The sequence below is a fragment of the Lathamus discolor genome, chromosome 19 (assembly GCF_037157495.1).
Source record: "Lathamus discolor isolate bLatDis1 chromosome 19, bLatDis1.hap1, whole genome shotgun sequence".
Classification (NCBI taxonomy): domain Eukaryota; kingdom Metazoa; phylum Chordata; class Aves; order Psittaciformes; family Psittacidae; genus Lathamus; species Lathamus discolor.
In genome coordinates, this window is record NC_088902.1 from 4,238,577 (window position 1) to 4,264,227 (window position 25,651).

General features: G+C 58.4%; 1 protein-coding gene across 1 annotated transcript; it reads right to left on the reverse strand.

The window, feature by feature from the left end:
- AHCYL1 (adenosylhomocysteinase like 1) lies at positions 1-25,651 on the reverse strand. The gene is made up of 17 exons (XM_065698283.1): positions 25,357-25,651; positions 11,715-11,826; positions 11,126-11,269; positions 9,930-10,030; positions 9,719-9,821; positions 9,364-9,458; positions 8,276-8,382; positions 8,077-8,193; positions 7,836-7,899; positions 6,373-6,461; positions 6,017-6,087; positions 5,494-5,588; positions 5,316-5,414; positions 4,692-4,760; positions 2,356-2,434; positions 1,829-1,949; positions 1-1,714 (listed from the first exon to the last, which is right to left on the reverse strand). Exons 1-17 carry the CDS (start codon positions 25,462-25,464, stop codon positions 1,708-1,710), a joined length of 1,581 nt encoding a protein of 526 aa, XP_065554355.1. The 5' UTR covers positions 25,465-25,651; the 3' UTR covers positions 1-1,707.

A 25,651-nucleotide genomic window follows, 5' to 3' on the forward strand; every position in this document is an offset into this window, starting at 1 on the left:
TTCGTTTTTCCTAATAGTTTAATTCGAGTTTAATGATTTATTGCTCATCTGCACGGATTAATATTGCATCCATTAAAAATCATTCATATACAAAATAAACCTCTCCCGGCCCAACGCTGCCACCGCCAGCCCCAGGCTCCCCGTGACATGGCTTATAGAGACAGAGCCCTTACGGAGCCAAGGCTCTACCCTAATGGGGGGGGGGAATGGAGGGCTGTGACCCCCCCAATGCAGGGATCCCCGCACAGGACAAGGGGGAATGATCCCAGTCCCTCCCTGCACGAATCCATCCCAGCAGGAAGAAGGCTGGAAGGTGGAAGGGAGCCTTGGAAGCAGGTGAATCCCAAGTCGAGGAGGGGAGCAGGCAGGCAGAGAGGGAAGAGTCAAAGGACAAGGAGGTGGAGAGGAAAAGAAAAGGGTGATCGAAGCCATGAGCATCCCTCCCCTTTTCCTCCATCCACAAAGGAGCCTTGCACCCCAAAACCTGCACAGCCCCAACGAGGGACCCAGGCATGGGGTGGCTGGAGGTGAAGGAGCAGCCTCAAGGGACCACAGCATCTCCATTATCCATGTACCGGGAGATGCTGGCAGCCGGGATCCTCCTTCCCTCCATGCTCTCGGGCTGGGGGAAAGCACAAAAGAGGCAAACTGGGGAGAAGAAGCCAAAAGAAACCTCCCCGGAAGCGGCAAGAGATGGAGAAGAGAAACGTCACTGGAGAGGATGAGGAAGGGGAGGAAGGCGGTGATGAGAGCGGCTGAAACGCACTGCGAGAGGGCAGGGGCAGCGCTGGGGAGCAGCGGGCTCTGGGCTACAGCAAAGGCTCAGCTCTGTGTCCAGCTCAAACAGAAGCACCCCATAATAAACCCCATCACAGCCACCCTTCAACCCATCCCCTGCTTCTTGCTGGGAGACGGGGCTGCATCCCTGCTGCTTCCCCTCCTCCAAACCATCTCCATCCTAAGGATCCAAAAGGAAAAGAGGAAGGAAAACCAAACTAAACCACGGGGTTAACTCAGTTCAGGTGCAGTTTGGCTATAACCCAACAGCACAAACCTAGGAGAGATGAGGATAATGCTGGGCGAGCGGCCCCCATCCCGATTCACATGAGCACCCTGGACCAGCGGACTCCCCCTCCCCAGAGCCACTTCGGGCCCCCACGGCTTGGGGACCTATACTCGAGGTGGCCACCAGGCGCCGCTCTGCTCCCGAGCCGCGCTCGGAGCCGGGCTCCGGCAGCGAGAACCGGGCTCTTTAAGGCAATTTAGAAGTTGCAGATAATCCACACAAAGAAAAGAAACAGAAGAGAAGGGCAAAAGAGCATCTCCGCACCTGCAGGGCCCCCGCGGAGAGCAACACGGGCTGGAAAGGTGACAAATAACCCAGAACCATCGCTGCAGGAAGGAGCAGGAAAGGGGGAAACCCTCCCCAGGAGCCACGAGTGGCTTCAGCCACATGAAAGCAAGAAGCACATCCCCAGGCTGGCTGCTAAGATCAGAGATGGGAGCACATAAAAGGGTAAAACGCGGGGGGGGGGGGGAAGGAGGGAAAAAAAGTGACCTTAAAATCACATTGGTCAATGTAAAACCAGGTTCTTTTGTTGGTTAAAAATAAACAAAAAAGGAAAAAGTAAACCCAAATAAAAATGATCTTTAAAAATAATCTCTCTAACGTTGCCTTGTGTGGTCTGGTCCTTCCTGTATGGTCCATCAGTATCTAGGAGAGAAGAGAGGCGATGGTGAAGCCCTGGCTGCTTGGGGACATGGCTCCTGGGAGCCAGGCACCCATGAGATGGGGGCACAGCAGCTCCCTGCCCTGGCCACCACCGACCTGTAGTAATTGGGTTTGAAAGGCCCGTTCTTGTTGAGTCCCAGGTATTTGGCCTGATCGTCCGTCAGCTCGGTCAGGTGGGCATCGAAGGAAGGCAGGTGCAAGCTGGCAACGTACTCATCTGGGCAAGGGGGAAAAGGGGGATCAGGGGGTGCACGGCACCCGCTGACACTACTGGGCTGATGGATGGGCTCCATGGACTCACTGTATAGCACCACAGTGGGTCTGAGCCATCGAGCACCATGGATTCACCCTCACGTAAGCCTATGGCAGAGCTGAGCAGGGCTGGATGTGCACCAAAAGGCACAAGGGAGGCATGGCAAACCTGGGAGCTGCAGGCTAAGGGGTGCTGGCCATGCTGGAGGACACTGAGGAACATCAACCAACCCGCACAGATTACACGGCTGCAGCTTCTGATGCCTTCCCACTCCTGAAGCCTCTCCCAGCCCAGGTTTGAGCTTCTCCCTCCATCCAAACCTGCCCATGGCAACCCAAGGGCTAATCCAGCCCCAGCTGCCTTCACTCACCCATCTTCTTGGGCAGCAGGTACACGTCCTGCTTGTACCGGCCCTCGGGAGCGTTGTAGAGTTCAATCAGAGCCAGAGCCTGCAGAGAGCACAGGGGACAGTCAGGGACGGCCATCACAGTGGCACAAAGCTCTGGGCAGCAGGGAGAACGGTTTGGGAGCCTCATGGGGCCAGAAGCTGCTTCCAAAATGCCCTGAGGGAAAAGCTTTCCCCCCGCCCGCCCCCGCCAAGGGTAGCTCCCTCTCTGGGTCTCCAAGATTCTACTGCCAATGTCAGAGGATCAGAGAACACAGACCTATGGAATGGTTTGGGTTGAAGGGACCTTAAAGCTCCTCCAGCTCCAACCCCTGCCATGGGCAGGGACCCCTTCCACTGGAGCAGCTTGCTCCAAGCCCCTGTGTCCAACCTGGCCTTGAGCACTGCCAGGGATGGGGCAGCCACAGCTTCTCTGGGCAACCCATTCCACTGTCCCACCACCCTCATAATGAAGAGCTTCTTCCCAATATCTCATCCAACTTTTCCCTCTTCCAGTTGGAAGCTGTTTCTTCTCATCCCATCCCTACAGGCCCTTGTCCCAAGCCCCTCTCCAGGTTCCCTGCAGCCCCTTCAGGCACTGGAGCTGCTCTCAGGTCTCCCCTTCAGGAGCCTTCTCTTCTCCAGGCTGCCCCAGCCCAGCTCTCTCAGCCTGGCTCCAGAGCAGAGCTGCTCCAGCCCTCGCAGCATCTCCATGGCCTCCTCTGGCCTCGCTCCAGCAGCTCCACGTCCCTCTTGTGCTGCTGCCCCAGGGTTGCACACACTGAACACAGCTCCCACCAGCCCCTCTGCAGCACCTGGGCTTAACTCCTCAGGGAAACCCGAGCCCGAGGATGGAGGAGAGAGGCACAGCTCCAATTCCCCTAAACCCTGCAGCTGCCGCTGCTGCTTTGAACCTGGTGGTGTTGCTCGAAACCCCACGGCCACTCAGCAGCAGAACCAGAACTGCACTGCCCCAAATGCTGCCTCACAGCCAAGGGCCAGGCCTGAAACACAGCCCTGGTCCCCAGCAGTTTAGACCCACAAGCACAAGGACAAGGCAATTCTCACCATCAGCATGGGCGTTCCCAGCCATCGGTCCCTACCATGCTTCCAGCCCTGGAGGCCTCTCCCATCACTGCCCCAGGGTTGCTCCCACCACCTGCAGACCTCAGAGCCCCATTTAGCCATCGCTTTCCTTGGAAAGGCAGAGCCGCAGCAGTGCAAGGCGCAGGCTGCGCCCACCCAGGCAACCTCCAGAGCCCCAGAATCACCCGGGCAGGGGGGGGACGCTGTGCGGTAGAAATCCAGGAGTCCAAAGAGAAAGCAAAGCCGTGCTTTGAGGTCAGCTTAAACCTGGGCTAAGGGAGCTCTGCAGGGGCTTGCAGACCAGCAGGAGCTCTGCCATGAAGCCTGGCTCTTTCCAGAGACTCACAGCATGGTTAGGGTTGGAAAGGAGCTTAAAGCTCATCTAGTGATGATCTTCTTTGAAAGCTTTAAAATCAATATAGATAGATAAATACATAACAATCTGTATTTCAGCGCCAGTGCGGCAGCAGGGCCAGGGCAGGGATTGTGCCCCTGCACTGGGCACTGGTGAGGCTGCACCTCGGATCCTGTGTTCAGCTCTGGGCCCCACACCACAGGAGAAATTGAGGGGCTGGAGTGGGCCTAGAGATGGGCAATGGAGCTGGTGCAGGGCCTGGAGCCCAAGTGTGATGGGGAACGGCTGAGGGACCTGGGGGGCTCAGTCTGGAGAAGAGAAGGCTCAGGGGGACCTGATGGCTCCCTACAGGTGCCTGACAAGAGGATGGAGCCAGGAGGGGCTGGGCTCTGCTCCCAAGGAACAAGGGATGGGACAAGAGGAACCGGCCTCAAGCTGCACCAGGGCAGGTTTAGATGGAGCTGAGGAACAATTCCTGCCCCAGAGGGTGCTCAGGCATTGGAACAGGCTGCCCAGGGCAGGGCTGCAGGCACCGGCCCTGCAAGTGCTCACACAGCGTGGAGACGAGGCCTCAGTGCCATGGGTTAGGGGTGGCCTTGGCAGTGCTGGGGTAAGGGTTGGACTGGATGGGCTGAAAGGGCTTTTCCAACCTGGCTGATTCAGTGATTTAGCTCTCTCCCAGCTGTAACCAGGGCATCAAGCTCACACCATCACCAACTGCATCCCAGCCAAGAGGTGGCAGCCACGGTACCTCCGGTACTGGTGCCATCCCAAGGACCCATCCAAGTGCATGTTCCCAGCTTCTTCCAGCCCCAGCCTAAGGCTTATACCAGGCCCCAGAGCACCCTCCACCCCTCGCCCCGGCCCTGCAGGTACAGACCTGAGTGGTGGCCGTGATGGAGAGCACGAAGGTGGGAACCGTGGAGCAGCTCAGGTTCAGAAGCCGGCCCTAGGGGACAGCAGGAGTTTGCCAAGAGCTGAACTTGCCTCCAAAACTAAACCAAACCGAGTCTCAAGACAGGATTTGCCTCTATCCCCTTCCTGAGCCAGGGGGCAACCACAGCACAGGGATTCCAGGCCCACCTGCGTGACCAGAGCATTCAAACTCTGCCTCAGTTTCCACCCTAGCCCTTAAGCTTTAAGGCAGGGAGATTCTGTGGTCCTAGAAAGAACCAGTCCCTCCTATTGCCACAGGAGCTCCAGTGGGAAGAGGAAACTCCCAACCAGTTTGCTGCATGGGAAACCCTGCCAGAGCCAGAAGCAGATGGCATGTGGCTGATAGGGATGGCTCCAGGCTTGGAAGAACAGAGCCAGATGGCACCTTGTGGTACTTGTGGTACCTCCCATGCCCCAGGAAAAGGGGTGAAAAGAAAGTCAAGAAACCCTTTCTTGATCTCTGGTCCTGGCACCTTTCCACCTGGTTCAATCCCTGTTACCAACTGTGGCACGCAGCGATTCCCTGATGGAGACCCAAAGCAACACCGTGGCGCAGCTCTCAGCACACCTCAGCCAGCAGCACCACCCGCTTCCCATCCGGCCAGATGACATGATCCACTTGGGAACGGACCCGCTCCCAGGTGAGCTCCGGGGTCCGGAGGCTGGTCTGCAAGAGCAGGAGGAGAGGCTGGGGTCAGGGTGGGGGGGCAGGGGGTGGGTGCAGTGGAGGGGGGAGGCAGACGCACCACATCGATCTCTGTGTTGGAGTGGCCCATGTTGCACACAATGCAACTGTTCTTCATCCGGTCCAGGTGCTCTCTGGTCACCACGTTCTTGTTTCCTGCAGGCAGAGATGGCACAGATGAAGCCAAGGCTGGGGAATATCAACCCTTGGATTTGCCATTCCATGCACTCAAGTTGGAGAAGCTCAGCTTAGGGCAAGAGCAGATGAGCTTCCACCAGGGTGAAAGCCCTCAGAGAGGCACACGGGGCCAGTGCTGATCTTTGGTGCCATGAATTAACCAGGAGACCCCAAAACTCCCTTGGGACACTCGGCTGCAGTGTCACTTCTCCCAGGGGCTGAGGAGGACTGTGGCCAAAGAGCAGACTGGGGTGGGATGGGAGGAGAAGCTCCTGCCGGAGCTATTGCTCTAAGCAGCAGGTGACAATGATGTAGCCTCCATCCCCAGCTCCCCTGAGACACCCACTTGGGAATGTCTGCTCCTCCTCAGCCTGCTCCAAGGCTCCCCCCAACTTCCCCATCCCTACCTGTGCAGGTGATGACAACATCCACCTGACGGATCACTTCACTCAGCTTCACCACCCGAAATCCGTCCATGCTGGCAAAAGAGGGGGAGAGGGACCACAATAAGGAGGAGAAGCCTGATCCCCCCCTGCTCATACAGCAGCCAGGCCACCCTTCCACACCCCCAGGGATGCCAGATGCATGGAATCACAGAATGGGTTGGAAGGGCCCTTAAAACTCCTCCAGCTCCAACCCCTGCCACGGGCAGGGACCCCTTCCACTGGAGCAGCTTGCTCTGAGCCCCTGTGTCCAACCTGGCCTTCAACACCTCTGGAGGAGGGCAGGGAGCAGCAGAGGAAATGCTCATGCAACATCTTACCAGGCCTGGAGCGCGCAGATGGGGTCGATCTCCGTGACATAGACGATGGCTCCCAGGGCTTTCAGAGCAGCGCAGCAGCCTTTGCCGACCTGCGGGGCAAAGCTTCAGCATGGAGCAGAGCATGGCACACACTGGGTGCTGCAATCGCTTCCCTAAACCAGCCCCAGCGCACCCCAGGCTGGGAAAAGCCCACCCTGACCACGTGCCTGCTGCCAGGAGCTCAGGGATGGACCTGGTGAGCGGCCCCTCAGCTCCCCCTGCGAGGCCACCAGCCCTGCAGCATGGGCAGGAGCTTCCCAAACCAACATGCTCAAAGCCTGTGCAGCCCCAGCCCCACAGGAGCCCCTCTGAGCCCTCCCCCAAGAGCAGGTTAAAGCCAGGCTGGAGCAGCGCACACTTCCCCAGCCAAAGGGTTCCTGTGGCATCCAGAGCTGCCCTGCCCTGCTGGGGGACAGAGCCTCCATCCCATGCTCAGCATGGGGAGAGCAGAGCTCCTGGACCAGCAAATCTGCCTCTCTCCTTCTCCTCCCTACCAAGCTAAGCTGCAGCCTGTTTCTCCACATCACTTACCCACACTAACACCACGCTCACCTGCACAGAACCCCGCTCAGCCCCATCTTCTGACCAGCAAGAAACATCTCCAGAGACCCGCTCACATCACCCAGCTCCAATCTCAGGTCTACTGACCAGAGCCAGGCAGGGCTAACTGGGGCTGAAACCCATATCCAGCGGGGACACTGGTGAGGGTGGAAGCACCCCCGGGGTCTGAAGGTGTCCGGCAGCAGTGGGGACAGGCCCTGGAGTCTCCAGCTCCCAGCACAGCTCCTGGTTGGAGCCTCACAAACCACCCCAGAGCACTGGGGGAGAGGCAGGGCAGCCTCTTGGTGCAGCAGCGCTGGGCTCCACTGGGGTCCAAAGAGGTCAGTGAGCATATTCCTGATGGAAAGAGCATTTGCAGCTCTTGCCAGGCCCTGTGCAGCACGGGATGATGATAAACACCCCCCAGCCAGTGCATAGATAGAGGGAAGGTGGCAGCCCCCAGCTCCACGCTCTGCCAGGGCAGCCTCACTTGCAAGATGGGGATACAATTCCCCTCTGCCAGAGGATTATTCCCAGTGAGCTGCAGCCTGACCCTCCCACCTCCTGTGTCCCAGGCTCAGTGACAGCCAGGCTGGATGCTGGACTCAGTCCAGAGGCAGCAGATGGGAGCACCCATGGGTACTTAGAATTCAAAGCCAGTGTTCCCAGGAAGCGTGGGGTTTGCAGCCCCATCACCTGCAGGCAAAGTGGGAAATGAGAGGCTTGTTCTCCAGGCTCCCAGCAGGGTCTAAGCATGGTAACTGCTTCCCAGGTTTGATCTACTCCTATATTAAGGGCAAGAGGCCTTTGCAGAGGGAAGCAGCAGGCTGCTGAGCTGAGGGAAAGGCTGACTCACAGCCCCCACTGCTGCTTCCGAAACTCACCTCCCCATAACCACAAACCACCACTTGCTTCCCTCCAAACATCACATCCGTGGTCCTCTTCAGGCTGGGGGACAGAGAGAGACCTGTGTTGGGATTAGTCAAGCGCACACCGCTGATGGCACAAGCCCCCATCCCCAGGTCCTGCAAGCAAACAGCAAGACCCCAGGCAGCAAAGAGCCAGATGTGTGCTCCAGAGGAGGCAGAGCCAAGTGCAGCTCGAGTGAAGCAGGGCTGGACTCACCCGTCCAGGATGGACTCCCGGCAGCAGTACAAGTTATCAAACTTCTGCTTGGTGACAGAGTCATTCACATTCATGGCAGGGACGCACAACTTCCCAGCCTTGGAGAGCTGGTACAGCCTGCAAGAGGGCAGAGGGAGGTCAGAGCAGACAGCAGCAAGCCAAGGAGCCACCTCCAGATGATGCTTCCCAAAGCTCCTACCTGTGCACGCCGGTCACGCTCTCCTCCACAATCCCTCGGATCTTCTTGAAGACACTGGGGTATTTCTTATAAACCCAATGGGTCAGGTCCCCACCATCATCCAGGATCTAGAGAAGAACATGGAGCAGTCAGGCCTTCCGCTGGGAAACACACTTACTGGAGACAGAACAGGGAACAAGAGATGGAGAACACCTTCAGGTACCGATGGAGGGCTGGTGGGGCAGTGAACTGGGGCCAGGACTCCTGCCTTCCCCTTGCCAATGACTTGGGGTGTCCTCCAAAGCATAGAGGATTTCTTACCCCCCATGAGGAGCTGATGGACCCTAACAAGGTTTTGTGCCTCTGCTATTGCTCTGCAGCCTGGAAACATGCCCATAAACAGCACTAACTGAGAGCAGAAGGATGCCACAACATGCATGCCCTGAAAGCAAAGACTCAAAAGGAAAGGCTGCAGGAGCTGTCACAGCCCACTGACACGTGCTACTGCACCATTAGTGATCATGGCCCATGCACTGAGGTGTCATCTGCTTCCAGCAAGGGAAATAGTCCCTGCAGAGACCCCCCCTCTTCTGGGGAGGAGCAGTTGGGGCAGCTCCCATAGGGCAGACCCTAGGGGGAAAGAGGTCCTGTGGTTTCTCAGCTCTTCTTCCACACCGCTGGGCTGTGGAACATCACCTCTGCAGCTGGTGGGACCCAGGACATCACCTCTGCAGCTGGTGGGACCCAGGACATCACCTCTGCAGCTGGAGGGACCCAGGACATCACCTCTGCAGCTGGAGGGACCTAGGACATCACCTCTGCAGCTGGTGGGACCCAGGACATCACCTCTGCAGCTGGTGGGACCCAGGACATCACCTCTGCAGCTGGTGGGACCCAGGACATCACCTCTGCAGCTGGTGGGACCCAGGACATCACCTCTGCAGCTCCTGCAACCCCCAACCCAGCTCCTGCCATTCTCCAGGATCCCCACTTTGATGGGGCTCAGAGGCCTTTGCAAAGCCCAGGAACAGCCCCAGCAAGGGAAGGGTGAGGAGCACCCAGTGACCACTCCACAGAGGGAGAGGAAGGGCTGGGAGGAGGCTCATTACCATGTTGGCCTGCCAGCCATCTATGTTAACACAGCGGTCAATGCACCACCAGAAGTCATCCTCCGACTCCCCCTTCCAGGCAAACACAGCAACACCTAGAAGAAGAGGAGCATCCTTGGCACCAGCCGAGTCTGGCAGAGCTCTCTCTTGCTTGGCCAACTCAAGAAAGCCACAGATAGCAGAGCCAAGGGGCCACGCAGAGCTCAAAGCACAGCCCCCACCAGCCTCAGACCTATTTTGCCTTCCCTGACAGGTATTTGGGCCAAACCACCCCTCAAAGCAGCCCCGAGGGACACGGCTGCAGGGCCAGGAGGAGCTGGAAGGGCCCTGCCCCACCAGGCTCTGCTGCACTCACCAGCTTCTGCCAAGGCGGCCGCCACTTCGTTCTGGGTGGAATAGATGTTACAGGCGGACCAGCGGCACTGTGCTCCCAGCGCACACAGCGTCTCGATCAGCACCTGCAGGACAGAGGGGGAGCAGCAGGCCTGAGGGAACAGCGATGGGCACAGCAACCCAGGCACAGCCCCGGGACACGAGGAACCCATCAAACATCACCCTGCTCTCACCGCAGTCTGCGCCGTGATGTGGGTGCAGCCGACAATTTTAGCTCCAGCCAAAGGCTTCTCTCCTTGAGCTCGTTTCCTGAGGGAGATGAGAGCAGACATGTCTGCAAGAGGGAGAGAGGGGTTACTGTGGGCTTGGTCCACACCTGCTCTTCTTTCTGGGGTCTCAAAGCTACATCCACCCCACAGCAATGGCTCCAGTTGTCACAGAGCCAGGAGTAAAGCTCCTCATGGCTGGCCTGGCCGGGCTGCCCAGAACGGGACCAAACCACCAGGGTTATTTGTCACTTAACCACGTAATGAGAGAGGTCTGGCACAGGCACTGCCAAGGACACTCACCAGCCCTGCAGCAGGGCAGCACTGAGGAGAAGCACCTAAAGAAGATAAGAACAGTGCTGGCACTCAGAATGATTTGGATTGAAGGGGTCTTAAAGCTCCTCCAGCTCCAGCCCCTGCCACGGGCAGGGACCCCTTCCACTGGAGCAGCTTGCTCTAAGCCCCTGTGTCCAACCTGGCCTTGAGCACTGCCAGGGATGGGGCAGCCACAGCTTCTCTGGGCACCCTGTGCCAGCGCCTCAGCACCCTCGCAGGGAACAGCTTTTGCCTAAGAGCTCAGCTCAGTCTCCCCTCGGGCAGGTTCAAGCCATTCCCCTTGGCCTGTCCCTATAGGCCCTTGTCCCAAGCCCCTCTCCAGCTTTCCTGCAGCCCCTTTAGGCACTGAAGCTGCTCTAACGTCTCCCCTTAAGGAGCCTTCTCAGAAGAGCAGCTCTGGTTGTGCCTGGATTATCTTCCCCTTCTATGGCTTTGGCAGCTTGTGTCTAAAAGCAGCCGACAGCAAAGTTACCCAATCACCCACTGGAAATGGAAACTCAGCTCCCCACAAGCCCCAGGGGAAGGGGCTGGGACTCTTGGTTTTCGTGTCTCAGAAGGTGTTGCAAGATCTTTGCCCCTCGAGGTTTCTGTTCAAAGCCACCAGAACATTAAACCCAGCACGAGCTCTGCTGCTGTGAGGAAATGGATGCCACACATCGCTTGTGGTGTCCCAGCCAGCTCTTCCCCTCATATCTGCTGATGTGGGGCAGGGGGGGAAGGCAGGAGAGCTGAGGCTGCAGCATGAGGTATGGGAATGGCCCTGGCTCAGCCCCTGCTCTCCAGAGAGCACAGCACCCAAACCCACAACCTCCAAGCTCCTCTTGTACCTTGCTCAGCGATCTCGATCTCCCGGCGCCCAAACTCTGCCTGTTTGATGTTCTTCACGCAGAAGTTGCTGCTGCCTTTGGAGTTGGTTTGCTGCTTCTCTCGGGGGGACACCTCATCATCAGAGCTGTCCGTGTAGGAGGCAGCTAAAGGCAGGAGAGGAACAGGGTTACCCCAAGTCTCAGGAGCTGGGGACCTCCTACCCCTCAGCTTCCTGCTGCTTCACTTCCCAGCTCCCACACTTGTGGCTCAAACCACACATCTCCTAAGGAAAGCAAATGTCCAGCAGGGATTTTGCACTCCGGTTCTCTAGGACAACCCAGAGGTAACAGGGTTATCCAAGAATCATGGAATGCTTTGGGTTGGAAGGGACCTTAAAGCTCATCCAATTCCAACCTTCCACTAGAGCAGGTTGCTCCATCCTGGCCTTGTAATCACCTGGTAATCCACGCCTGAGCTTCAGGAGCCCCCCGAATCATCCCCTCCACATCCCAGTATAACGCAACAGCATGGAGCATCCTGACATGGTGTGAGCAGCACCAGCGCTGGATTTGGGAGAGGACCAACATGGACCAGGAGCCTGGCACCTACCAGAGCTGTAGCTGTCAGTGGAAGACTGGGAGATGGAGCGGGACAGGGAGCGCCGGCCCGTCTTGGTTGGGAACTTGGTGAACTCCTGCATGTCATCTGCAAACTGGATTTGCTGAGAGGGGCAAAGGAAGAGAAGAGCTCAATCAGCAGATGCTCCTTGTGGCACATCCCCTTGCCAGGCTACATGGACCTCCGGGTCCCTCTAATCCACGCTCCCTGCTGGAGCCACGGGAATGAGCATCCCCAATGCAACAAGGAGCAGATCCGTGGCTCCAGATGCCACAGCTGAAGCCCCTTCCTCTGGCTGATCATTTCTCACCAACATGTAAAGCAGATTCGACACCTGAGGATGAGGAGAGCACCCAGCGAAGCTTCCAGCACCCTTGGAGCCCACCTCTGCCTCCCTGGGGCTCCTCCAAGGAGGTGAGACACAAACACGCTTCCAGCCTGGGCAAGCAGAGCCCCTGCTCCACCTGATCCTGATGGAATCCTGCCCGCAGCTGAGCAGCAGGGAAGCTGGGGTGTTCCCAGCAGAACCTCCCAGCCCCGATGCTTCCAGGCTGTGGCCAGGGAGCATCCCACAGGTTAAAAACACGCTGGAGCCTTCCAAAATGCACACTAAAAGCAGGGAGGGGAAAAAAACTGGGCAAGAGAGAACATTCCAACAAGCAGCAATTGACTTTGCGCTGGCTTTCAGGCTCCTCTGCATTACAGATGTTTCCATTGTAAGAGAAGCCCGAAACCAGCCCCCCCCCTTTCCTCCCTCAGCCAGAGGCAACTCAAGGCTCCAGCACCCACCACCAGCACATCAAATTCAAGTGCACTGAGCTGAAAGGAAGGGGGAAAACAGCCCCAAACTGCTCAGCTGCTGCCTCAAGCCCTGTGCGCAGCCAGCAAAGCACCTCAGTGCTGCTCCTGCAAGAGAAGGATGCTGGAGATGAAAGAGAACCAGGGAAAAGCAGCAGGGAACCCAGGCTGATGCCCCCCTCCCCATCCCGCTGCTATGCAGGAGACCCTGACAAAGGGCCCCAGCATGGTCTCTTCCCTCTGATCACATCCCTGCAGGATTTAACTCCGCCACTTCCCAGGGGTGAGATGTCATTGCGGGGAGTGGGATTCACAAAGCCCCCCCATGGAGCCAAGAGACCTCGGGAAATGAAGCTGATGGAAAGAGACAGCCCCAGTGGCCTCCAGAAGGGGTTTTCCCTGCCACAAGCATCCCAAAAGCTTTGATGTGGGAAGCAGCCTTCAAGGGGAGAGGAATGAAACGAGGCAGTTGAGATGATGCAGGCCAGAAAGGAGGGATCTGCGCAGGCTGGGGTGGCTGCAGCACTTGTGTGCCTGCGAATGGAGCCGTGGTTCCTGAAGAAACCCAGCTGATGGGCTAAAAGCAGCGTTGGTACCACTCGGGAGGGGAAACAGGGACATGAAAGGCACTGCTCAGCCCAAGGAAGACATCTGGGGTGATGGGGGGTGATGGCAGCGATTCCAGCATCCCCTCCAGGAATGGCGAGCACCAGTTCAAATCCATCAGCTCACCCAAACATCCCAGGCATTTCTGTGGGTGATGCTGATGAAAGGTTTTTACCCATCTCCTCCGTACTGGACACATGACAGCAGGATATCTGCTTCCCAAACCAGACAGCCAGCAGACATCCCTGCCATTCTGGTGCAAATCCATAGATTCCCAGACTGCTTTGGATTGAAGGGACCATAAAGCTCATTCAGGTCCAACCCCTGCCACGGGCAGGGACACCTTCCATAGAGCAGCTTGCTCCAAGCCCCTGTGTCCAACCTGGCCTTGAGCACTGCCAGGGATGGGGCAGCCACAGCTTCTCTGGGCACCCTGTGCCAGCGCCTCAGCACCCTCACAGGGAACAGCTTCTGCCTAAGAGCTCAGCTCAGTCTCCCCTTGGGCAGGTTCAAGCCATTCCCCTTGGCCTGTCCCTACAGGCCCTTGTCCCAAGCCCCTCTCCAGGTTCCCTGCAGCCCCTTTAGGCACTGGAGCTGCTCTCAGGTCTCCCCTTCAGGAGCCTTCTCTTCTCCAGGCTGCCCCAGCCCAGCTCTCTCAGCCTGGCTCCAGAGCAGAGCTGCTCCAGCCCTCGCAGCAGCTCCATGGCCTCCCCTGGCCTCGCTCCAACAGCTCCACGTCCCTCTTGTGCTGCTGCCCCAGAGCTGGATCAGGGCTGCAGGGGGGGTCTCCCCAGAGCACAGCAGAGGGGCAGGATCCCCTCCCTGAGCTGCTGCTCACGCTCTGGGGGTGCAGCCCAGCACACGGGGCAGGGTTCTGGGCCAGGCTATGGGGAGCTTGAATCCCACTAAAGCATTAACAGAAGGAATGGGAATGCTAAATGGAGTTTGCAAGTTTGCATTTGCACCTGGTGCAGGTGGTTGGGTGCAGAAGGAGGAACCAGAGGGTACCAAGAGCCCAGAGGCGCAGAAGCAGCTCTAGGAGGCACCATCCTCAGGGTGCAGCAGCATCCCCAGGGTGCTGGGTCAGAGGCACCTCTGGGAAGGCAGAAACAAAGAGAAGTCATTTCAATATACAGGATTCCCAACCCTTTGCACCCACCTCTTCCTCTGGCAGCACATCAAAGCAGAGGGTACCATAAACACGCCCCATAAAGCAGCTGCTGGCATTAAACCAGCTTGAAGTGTCAGCTGAGGAATTGGCTCCATCCCAGGGAAAGGTTTCCAGGGAAGAGGTGAATCCAACAGCTAACCCAGGTTTCGCTGCTCCACCCAGGGGGGTCTGTCCTGGCTTACAGCATCTATCTGGATGGCCTCATGGAGCAAACCTGGTCTGGGATGTGATGGGAAGGAGAGGCTGCGAATGGAGAGATGCTGCATCCACACCATCAAGACAACCAAGACAGAGCAGACACCATCATCCCCTTCAGGGGCTATCCCAGAGCCAGCTCCAGACCTCCACTTTTTAGGAGAAACAGCAGTTCCAGAAATGCGGGATTCGAATCTGAAGAGGGGGGGAGATAAAAATCACTGCTAAAGAAGCCAAGTGCTGAATTAACCACAGTAATCCCCTGTGTGGCTTTAGCAGAGCTGAGCTGAACTCCAGAGCTTAGCACAATCTGCCCTGTCTAAAATTATCATCACCCACTGCAAGCCGCTTCCAAATCCAAGGAATTCTTCACACACCAAACCCCTGCAAGCCTGGGAAATGAGCAGAGCATCCGGCAAGCAGCCGAGAGGAAGAGGAGGGAGGATGCGGGTGCGAAGTGACCGACGTGGGTGCCCGTGGGCCGCGTTCCCATCCACGTGCTGGGCTCCGGAGCTGCATTAAGGCAAGGGAGAAAATCCCCTGGGATTAGGGGGATTTCAGCTTGTCATAGAAATCAAGGAACGGGATCCCCAGCTGCGGGTGAGGGGTAACTGGGACCGGGACCGAACACATCCCGGCCTTTTTCCTGCTGGAAGCAGCTTTTCCAATCGGGTGGAGCACGAGGGTTTGAGAGCAAGGAAAATATTTTCCCAGTGCAGCAATTCCTGAGCAAGGAGGTAAAGGAAGGCAGCACCCGCTCCTCTGCAGAGCAACAGGAATGGGGTGCTCGCCAGCATCAGCATCTCCTTCCAGGCGGAGACGGGACCAGGGTCCTGGGTCAGCCCCGTGTCAAACAAGCAGCTCCTCGCTTGGTACCGAATGGGTTTTCTGGGAGATATCCCACAGGAAAACACCCGGATCCGACATCTCCTGCCAAGCTCTCACACAGCAACGCTGCTCCCTGCCCACTCCCACCATACCTGCCAAGCCTGAAGTACATTTTCTCCCCTTGCGAAACCCGGTGTGTCCGTACCCACTCCCATGCGGATACGACATTTCCCAACAGCGGGGCTCAAAGCACCCCTCCCAGTGCTGGGTCGGGGTGGGCAGGATGGGAGGGAGCATCATCCTTGCTGATACAGCCCCATACCCCATGAAAAGGGTCAAATGAGGACACTCAGACCTGTATTATCCATCTTGCTTGGCTGCACTGCCTGGTGCATCCCAAAACCACCTTAAAGCTGAGCAGCCACCCTCAGTGAGCTCCCACCTATTCTATAGGGTACCTGTAAACCCTTTCTGATGATTATTTGCCCTTAGGGACAGCACGAGGGATGGCACAGCCACAACAGCATGAAAGAAGCCCGCTTCAAGCCTGGAATGGGCTGGGAATGGGGTCCCAAAGCAGGCTCTGCGCATCCCCCAGGGTAAGAGGTGCCACGCCGCTGGCACAGCCCTCGTCTATCCCATCTTTTAGGCTCACCCTTTCCCTGTCATTCCTGGAAGCTCAGCCAGACTTGGAGCCCAAACCGGCTGGGGAGGGGTTGGAGGCCGAGCTCTGCAGACCTGGAGCCAGGCACCTTCAGAGATGGGGGGGTCATCACCTGCAGGCCTGGGCCGCCCAGGGAGCTTGGGCTGCTTTCGTGCAGGGCGCTGGGTGCTGCACCCTGAGCTTGGCTGTTCCTAAAGGCCGAGGTGGCTGAATTCCCCTCTTGGCAACCAGTGCGGAAGAGGCAGCCCAGGGCCCCCACGGAGGTAACCAACAGGAGCCTTTTCTCCTGTTCTAGGTCAACAAGAAGCTTTGCTTGTGCCACCTCCTCAGCGCTTCCACAAGCCCCCGGGCGCTGGAGGGCTTCCTGAGCTCCCCACAGCCTCCTGCCACGGCGAAGCCCTCGGGATGAGGGATGAAGCCATCCCAATCCTGCTCACCGCAGGTTCCTGCTGCCTGGCCCCAGCGCTGGCACCAGTCCCACCGCTACCAGGCACTGGGTTTGTTCAGAGGACTTGGTGTCCTCAGACCCCCCCGTCCTGCTGCCAGGCTGGGAAAGCCAAGCCCCATTCCCACAGGACAGTGTCTAGACACAGGGCAGGGATCCTGCCGCAGCCCCCAGCCCTCCAGGGGACACGGCTCCTGCTCTATGATCCTGTAGCACGCAGGGATTTCAGGGTGGCGTTTTCAGGTTCCTGTCCCCATGAGGTTACCCAGCCCTGGAAAGATATTTCTGGACCACAGCATTCCATAAGGACTGAAGGAATGGTAAAATCAGGTACTCAGAACACCGGGATTCCCAAGGCTTCCACCCAGACCACTCACCATCCGCACCCCTGAAGCACCAGCAAGGGGAGCGGCTTGAGGTGGATTTGGTGATGTGATTCCTAAACCAATCCCATTTTCCCCCCTCCCAAGGTGAGTTAGGAATGCCCATGGCCTCAGGCCCACCATGCTGCAGGGATGCCAGAGAGGGTGAACATGGCTGGATGTGGCACAGCCCTGGCTAAAGTTACATAGAGGAGCAGGACCTGCTTCTGCTCCAGGGGAGACCTTGGGAAGAGCAGAACTTCTGATGGATCCCCCAACCCAAACCTTTAGAATCCCAGCCTGGTTTGTGTTGGCAGGGTCCAGCTCCTCCAGCTCCAACCCCTGCCACAGGCAGGGACCCCTTCCACTGGAGCAGCTTGCTCCAAGCCCCTGTGTCCAACCTGGCCTTGAGCACTGCCAGGGATGGGGCAGCCACAGCTTCTCTGGGCACCCTGTGCCAGCGCCTCAGCACCCTCACAGGGAACAGCTTCTGCCTAAGAGCTCATCTCAGCCTCCCCTCGGGCAGGTTCAAGCCATTCCCCTTGGCCTGTCCCTACAGGCCCTTGTCCCAAGCCCCTCTCCAGGTTCCCTGCAGCCCCTTCAGGCACTGGAGCTGCTCTCAGGTCTCCCCTTCAGGAGCCTTCTCTTCTCCAGGCTGCCCCAGCCCAGCTCTCTCAGCCTGGCTCCAGAGCAGAGCTGCTCCAGCCCTCGCAGCATCTCCGTGGCCTCCTCTGCCCTCGGTCCAGCAGCTCCACGTCCCTCTTGTGCTGCTGCCCCAGAGCTGGATCAGGGCTGCAGGGGGGGTTCCTCAGAGCACAGCAGAGGGGCAGGATCCCCTCCCTGCCCTGTGCCCACTCTGGGGGTGCAGCCCAGCACTGGGGCTGGGAAGAGCAGCCTGAGGGCGCTGCTCTGCTCTGTGGGTTGGAGCCCACTGCTTGGCTCTGTGCCTGCAGCTCCCAGGGCAGGGTTTTCTCCCAGGAGAGGCAGGGACCCACCTGGCTCTTTCCCCAACACCTCCCTGAGCAGGAACCTCAGCAGCTCAGGCCTGGAATCCTTCACACTGCTCCTGACAAGGAAATAGAGGGCACTGCGGTCCTGGCACAGGAAAGCAGCCAAGCCCTGATTGCAGCCTCCATCCTCCACTGGCAGTGCCGGGGTAAAGCCCTGGGGAAATGGCGCAAGCCGAAGTCCCTGTGAGGCCAGGAGGAGAATTAGGAACTTCCACACCAATCCCAAAGCTCGGCACAAAAGCAGCACCAGGAAAGAAATGGGCTCATTCCCATTCCAAGTGTGAATAGGCTGGAAATCACAGCAAGAGTTCAGTCATCATGGGAAGCGCTGTAAATGCCAGTCATAGGAAAAACAAACAGGAGGTGGGATTAAGGGGAATAAATGGGATTTTGAGTGCCCAGCTGTTAAACAGTAACGGGGAGTAACAACTGCCTTAGGAACACCTTGAGGCCAAAGGTGTGGGGAAAGCTCCCTGCCAGCAGATAAGGAATCGCGTCCTTGGACTGCAGGCATTGAGGCAAAGGCTCACTCCTGCTTTAACACAGAGAGGCATCTCCTTCACTGAAGGACCAGCAGAAGCCCAGTCCCTGGGATTACCTGGGATCCTTAATGGTGGTGAACTCTTAGGATAACCCCACAAGGCCTGCACGGGCAAGCATCACATCCCACCTTCAAACACCCTGTTTAAAGACATCCCAGACTTCCCACCTCCGGATTCATGGGAATAGGATAATGAGTATTGACAGGAATTACCTCGCTGGGAGCGTTGCATGGGCAGGACTGGGGGTTACATCATTGGCAGTGGCTTGTGGGCAAACCGAGGGTCCGAGCCGGAGCGGGAAGCCCATGGAACGTGGTAGTGCCACAGGTGATGGGGAAGCAGCCTCCAGGAACATTGATCTGAACTCCCTTAGAAAGCTGCTCCACAGCCACGGCTCTACAAGAGGCCTGGAGGAGCTGGCAGGGCTCATTCCGCTCCACCACATGGGTCTGGAGCCAGGGTCAGCCACAAAAGGCCTCAGTCTGAAACCCCCAAGCCTGATACTGCAGCAGCCCCTGTGTTTTGGGGCAGGAATCCATCTACCTGGCACCCTGAGGACCCCTTTTGCCACCTTTTCTCCCCCAGAACTGATGTTCACAACCACAGCAGGACCAGCCCCTCCATCCCGATGTTCCAGCTCTAAGGGAAGATGCCCGGCAGGACCAGTGCCTAAACAGGAGCAGCCTGTCAGCAATGCAGCCCTGCAATACGAAAACCGGAATTACATCCTCCCCATGCCCCCTCTGACCCCCACAAACCCCTCACAATGGTATCTCCAGTCACCTGGAGCTGCCCATTTCTCATTCACCAACACACTGCGGCCCTGGAAAACACCTTGATTTTGATGTGTCTGCTTAAAGGCAAGGCAGGAGAGAACCCCCGGGCTCCAGTTTAGGCTCTTCACTGCTCAGGCCTCAGAGGAATCACTCCTGGGATGGACAAACATCACCCTCCTCATGCCAGAGCAAAGCCAACCCCTTCCTGCAAACAGGGTTGACTCAGTTCAGCCCCTTTGTTTCAAATGGAGCAGGAGGGATAAGAAGTGACATCCCTGTGGGAATGGTGAGCTCGGAGGATGTTTGGAGAAGGGCTTGGTTAATGCAGGGAGACGTGGGCTGTGCTGCCCACGAGGGGCTGACAGCTCCAAGGTCAACAGGGGTGGCCCCGGTGCGCTCACTCCAGGCTGGACACGCGCCTCTCGCCACGGTGCAAGAATGGGCTCCCTGCAGAGTGGCAAAAGGAGGAGAGGCACAGAACAGCAGGCGCGGGTCGAGCCTCACCCCAGGGCAGGCAGGAGGAAACCAAACCACGCGTTTCAGCAGGGCAAAGCCCCAAGGAACCTCCTTTCCAGGCTGCTCCCCACTCCCTATGCCCACGCCTTGCAGATAAACCAGGTCCCTACAGCCCCCACCCAACCCAGGGCTCTGCAATCAAGGCAGCTCCTCCGCCAGAGAACTCCAGGTCCAGAGGAGGCAGCCAAGGGGAAGCTGGACCCACCTCCGAGCTCACCCCAATTACAATGCCGCCTCTTTGACGAGCTGGAACATCATGTCCTCGGCCACCTCAGTTCTTTTGGCTGTCACCAACCTGAAGTAAACAGATTCTGCAGCAGCAATAAGCCTGTTACCAAGGCCACCGTATTGATCCCAAAGTGTAATTAAAATGCACAGTTCAAGCAGCTCAATGTGACACAGGGCACTCGGGGCAGCCTCCCCAAGGCATGAATAGCCCCAGCGTCTACATCCTGCTTTCCCATGGGCTCAAAACACACCCCAAGAGGCAGCTTTCTCTTTGGAACATTGAGCAGGGTGCCCCAGGGCTTTGCTAAGAGGCTCCAGCAGACCCTGCTGAGGTGGTAACAAGAGGCTTCTCCTTGGTGGGACACCCCAGCAGCTCCCAGCCCCACTTTAGAGTCAGAGAAGGCTCCTGAAGGGGAGACCTGAGAGCAGCTCCAGTGCCTAAAGGGGCTGCAGGGAACCTGGAGAGGGGCTTGGGACAAGGGCCTGTAGGGACAGGCCAAGGGGAATGGCTTTAACCTGCCCGAGGGGAGACTGAGCTGAGCTCTTGGGCAGAAGCTCTTCCCTGTGAGGGTGCTGAGGCGCTGGCACAGGGTGCCCAGAGAAGCTGTGGCTGCCCCATCCCTGGCAGTGCTCAAGGCCAGGTTGGACACAGGGGCTTGGAGCAAGCTGCTCCAGTGGAAGGGGTCCCTGCCCGGGGCAGGGGTTGGAGCTGGAGGAGCTTTGAGGTCCCTTCAACCCAAACCACTCTTGAATTCTGTGACAGATCCAAGCCATGGTACTGCCGAGCACTGGGGCCGTGCGCTCTGCAGAAGCATTCCCACAAGGTCCTTTGCTCCCTGCAGCTCCCTGGAGCCAGCAGCCGGCCGGGGACCGTCACCTCGAATGTCACCACCATCTGGTGAGTGAAGGTGAGTCAGAGTCCCCAGATAAGCAGCCCTGATCAAAGGGCTCAGCAGGAAATGCACCAACCCTCTGCAAACTCCTGATGATAACAGACACAACCAGGCACCAGCAAACCCCTTCCCCTGCTCAAACACCCCGGCCCAAGGCACTCACCCACTCCTCAGAGGAACAGCATGGGCAGGATCCTCACCTGCAAAGCCCTGCAGTTGTTTATCCAGAAGGATCAACTCCAACTTGACCTTAAAGAGCTGCTTTCCAGAGCAAAACTATCCCAAGCAGGGAGCACAGCCGGGAAAGCAGGGGGAAAACCATCCAGGTCCCAAAGGAAGTATTGTGCTAGGCTGGAGCCGCAGCGGAGAAAGAGAAGCTGCATTTGGGGAAAGGCCTAAAGCAAACACTTGTGCTGCCAGCACGCTTCCCACGCTGCAGACCTGGCTGCTCCCGTGGGGAGGAGGCAGCACCCAGCACAACGGGGCTCGCAGGAGAAGCGGCGCTGCTCACATGGGTGCCCCCACACCGACACCATCAAAAGATGACAGGAGCTGCTTCTGGAGGCTGAGGAGAATGAACATCCATCCCACCTTCAGAGCGGAGTGGAAACCCAGCCTACCTCACGGGACTGCAGGAGGGGGAGAATGGAGAAGCCAAAGCCACACGGCTCAGCACGGATGGTGAGGACTTGAGTCTGTCAGAGCCCAAAGCCTCCTTTCTTCTGCTCTCCAGTCCAGCAACTTAATGAAGCATCTTCTGGCCTTGCAGCAGCACTGGGTGCCAAGGACAACCAGACAGCCATGAGATCCTCCAGGAAGCCACAGTGATGGGATGGACCCCAAAGTGACTTATAACAGAAATCCCTGCTGTTAACACAGCCCCGGCAGTGCCCCAACTGCTCCAAGCCCCAAGAAGTCATTTCTGCTCTCCCCATGGGGCAAGGTATGACCAGCTCAGCTTGTGACCATCTAACCACAACATGTTCACTGCTTAGGGTTTCCTGCACCCCAAAAAGGCCAGACTCATCCCAGGCAGTCCATATGAAGCGGGATGAGCCGTTCGACTCATCCCAGCCCGGGCATCTCACCATGAGAAGGGAAAACCACAGCGGGAGGAGAGGGAGAAAGCAAAGGAACAGAGGATCTGGGCAAGGAAGCAAGGACAGTTGGGTGCAGGGTACCTGGCTCAGGAAGCAGGGGAGGAGGTGGCTGGTGGCCACTGGCCCGGGCAAGCACAGAGGAAGGGGAGGATTTATGGGTGAAGGGATGAATTTGAAGAGAGAAGAAAACCAAGGAGCTCTGTTAGTACAAGGACAGTGTCACCCCCCTGCAGAGCGAGGTGTTCGCACCCAGCCTGGCAGAGCTGCAGGGACCAGACATGCCTTGGGACTGAGGAAAACAGGGCAGAAACCCGGGCTCTGGGAAGAGGCTGTGGCAGGGCAGGGAAGCAGCGGGATGCAGCAAGGTCAGACACTGCTCCGGCTGCAGGAGAGCAGCTCTGCAGGCGACTGCACCACACAGCAGCAGCAAGGATGCTCTGGAGAAGGCATCCAGCCCCCCACGGGCTCCATCCCCCTCTCCCATCTCCTGCCACCCCCATGCCAACAGCGCACGGCTCCTACCCCTGCAGAGCTGCAGCACTGTGCATTAGCATTCCCTGCCACGCAGCCTCGGCAGGATCCCTCCGGAGCCAGCATCCGCAGGGACACAACACCAACTCAAACACACCCCCTGCGGGCTCCAGGCTCCCGGGGGCACGGAGGTGCTGAGTAGCTCCGCACCCAAAAACAAAGTCAAGGCTTGTGCCCATTTCTCGCTCCAGGCATGCTGCATGAGTAAGCAGATCTGTGTGCAGAGCATCCGTCTGTCTGTCTGCCAGCACCCAGGAGCCCACCAGGCACCTCAGCAGCCCCACGAGACAAGGGCACAACGGGATCGGGTGAAGTGACAGACAGGGACAGCACCCGCTTTAGGTCCTTCCCACTCAAGGGCACCCACGGCTCAGCTCCGAGTTGAAGGCTCCAGCACTGACACGGATCAGGAAAGCAACTGCTGCCAAGGGCACCCAGTCTCCAAGGAGGCGGAAGGATGCCCAGATGCAGAGGTGAGGGCACATGAGGAGCTGGAAGAGCACAACGGGCCCTTGAGCTCTCCCATCATTCCCACTGCCCTATTCACTTAACCCAAGCACCACCGAGGCACGCACTGGAGGAAGGAGAGAGCTCAGCATCACTCAGCCTCCGCCTTTACCCCACTCCCTTCCAAAGAATCACCTTGCCCGGACCACAAAGGAGCTTGAGCAGAGCAGGGAACCCTGGTTCCTGAGGGCAAATCCACCCCATTCCTGCAGACAGGCTCCAGCTCCGTCCACCCCAACTGCAGCAGCTCCTGCTTAACCCCAGAGTTGATCATATTTCATCTCTTCATCTCTTACCTCTTGCTGTCTCACTTTTCCACCTCACCCAAGCCCCTGACCAGAGAGGACACGAAGATGCCAGCAATCCCTTGGGATGGCTGTGCCGCTCAGGCTCGCTCCGGGTGCTCCCGATGCACCAACGTGCCTCCAGCTACATCCAAGATGCTCCCTGAGGTCCGAGCTGGGCACGGGACACGGCGGCTCTGCCACTGCACACTGGCACTTTCCCCAGGCACCAGCATGAATGAGGGCTCCTCTTTGGAAAGCCATTGAGCAGCAGCCACACAGAGGAGATGGAGCCTGCACTAAGCTTGGCCACATTCCCACCTTCCCCATCTCCAAATGCAAACTGCATCAGCAAAGTTCAAGAAGCCTTTTTAGCCAGGGCAGGAGCTGCTGCTGCTACCTTGATGCTGTAAAATCATCTCTCTCAGCCATCTTCTTCACTGGCCTCGGAGCACGCTGAGAGCACAAAAGTCACTTTGACTTGCATCAAAACGGGAGTTTTAATGGCTTAATCGGGATCCTGCTTTGAAGGGATGGGAGCTGGGGGCACTCAACACCTTATCTCGGGAGGGGAATTCTCCCTTCCTCCTCCTTTTATCCTCCTGCCAACGCCTCTGCTATTACCCAGCCTATTCACAGGAACTAGCCAGGCAGGAACAGTGGCCAGAAGCACTTTGTCCTTGACCTCAGCCACATCACAGCTCCCCAGCATCTCTCTGCTTCAGCTGTTGTGAGCCCCAAGCTCTTGTGCTGCTTGGGGCACCTTTAACATCATCCCCCAGCCAGGAAAGGCTGCGGAGTCTGAGGCTCCTCATGTGTGCGACCTGCCTGCGTTTATAGCACCAAATTCAAGGCGATAAAGCCTCCAGTAACCCCAAAACCACGAGGAAACTTTGCCTCTGAGGGTGCTGGACCGATTCCCACCTAGAAACACATCCCAGCTGGGTTCAGGACACAGATCTGGGCCCCATAAGATACTCCAGGGTGTGAAGTTTGCGCTCCCGTCTCAGCTGAGGCTGCAGCCTCGCACTGGGAGCTCTGAGGAAGACACCAGTAAGGAAAAGGTAAAACCAGGCCCTGAGTTTGAACTGGGCTGAGCACAAGTGGATGAGGCAGATCCCAGCTTCACATTCCTCTGCTCCTCCCTCCGGGCTATGTCCAGAGCCTGGATAAACAGGGCAGGGGCACAGGGAGAACATCCAGCTCCTGCTCCCTGGCAGCAGCCGTGAGCCTGGGCGAGGAGAGATGCCCCCAACCCAGCCATGGGGGTCAGGTGCTCCCTTCATCCCCACAAGAGAGATGCTCCGCCAGGGAACGGAACGTTCCCATCCACTGTGACTGCTTTGCCTTTGCTTCCACCAAGGAGGCAGCGGCTGCAGCCCCGGAGGGAACGCGATGCTCAGCACAGCGGAACCTCCGGCCGCAGCAGGATCTGTGCAGCACTGGGAGCACAAACGCACCCCACTGCCAGGACCAGGGCAGCAGCAGTGCCAAGCAGTTACCAAGCCCTGCAGGTCCACACCAAGCCAGGAGCACTCACCCACGTTAGTGGGGGTCCTGCACCCTGCCACAGCCAGTGCTCCCCCATTGCACCCCATAGGGTTACACAAGCACCGTGGGGCGCAGCATCTTTGATGCTCCTGGGAGCTCTTCGAGGCTGAAAGGGTGCAGAGGTGACTCAGGAGAGCGCATCCCCAACCCAAACGGGCTCCCATCAGCATCTCCCATAGACCCCAAAGGGGGCTCCCAGCTCCCACTTTCCTCCTGCTGCCCTTCAGTCCCCCACAGCAGCACCTCCACGTCCCCACCGCAGAGCGCAGCCACCGCCGGGACGGGTCCCCCCGACCCCACCTCCCCGTGCCCTTGCCGGGGTCACCCTGACCCCCGGGCACCCCCACACCAGAGCCAAACCCCCCCCTTCCACTCCGCACCCTCCGCCGGGCCAGGCCTGGCCCCAGCCCCTCTGAACCGGGACGTTGCGGGGGGGGTCCCCATCCGGTCCTACCGTGCCGGTACCAACCCCCACCGAACGGGGACAGCCCCCCCCTTCCCAGTCACCCCCAAACCGGACCCGCTCATGCTTTCCCACCCCCCCCCCATCCCTATGGGGCTGCTCTTGCCAGCGCCGCTGCAAGCCCCAAACCGGCGGCTGCTCCCACCGGTGCCGGTGCCGGTACCTTCTTGGGGGCCTTGGTGACGGTGGCCATGAAGGAATACTTCTCGGCGTCCTTCACCTCCTTGGCCTGCTTCACCTCCTCGCCGCCGGCGGGCTCCAGCACCGACATCCTGAGGGCAAGGAGGCGGCAGCGGCGGAGCGGGCCGCGGCCGCCCGCGGTACCGGGCGAAACGGGGCACGGCGGGCAGGCGGAGCGCTTCGGCTCGGCTCGGCTCGGCTCGCTCCGGTAACGCGCTGCGGCGAGGACTGCGGCCGCCGCTCTCGGTTTTCAGGGGCGTGATGCCGTGACGTCAGCG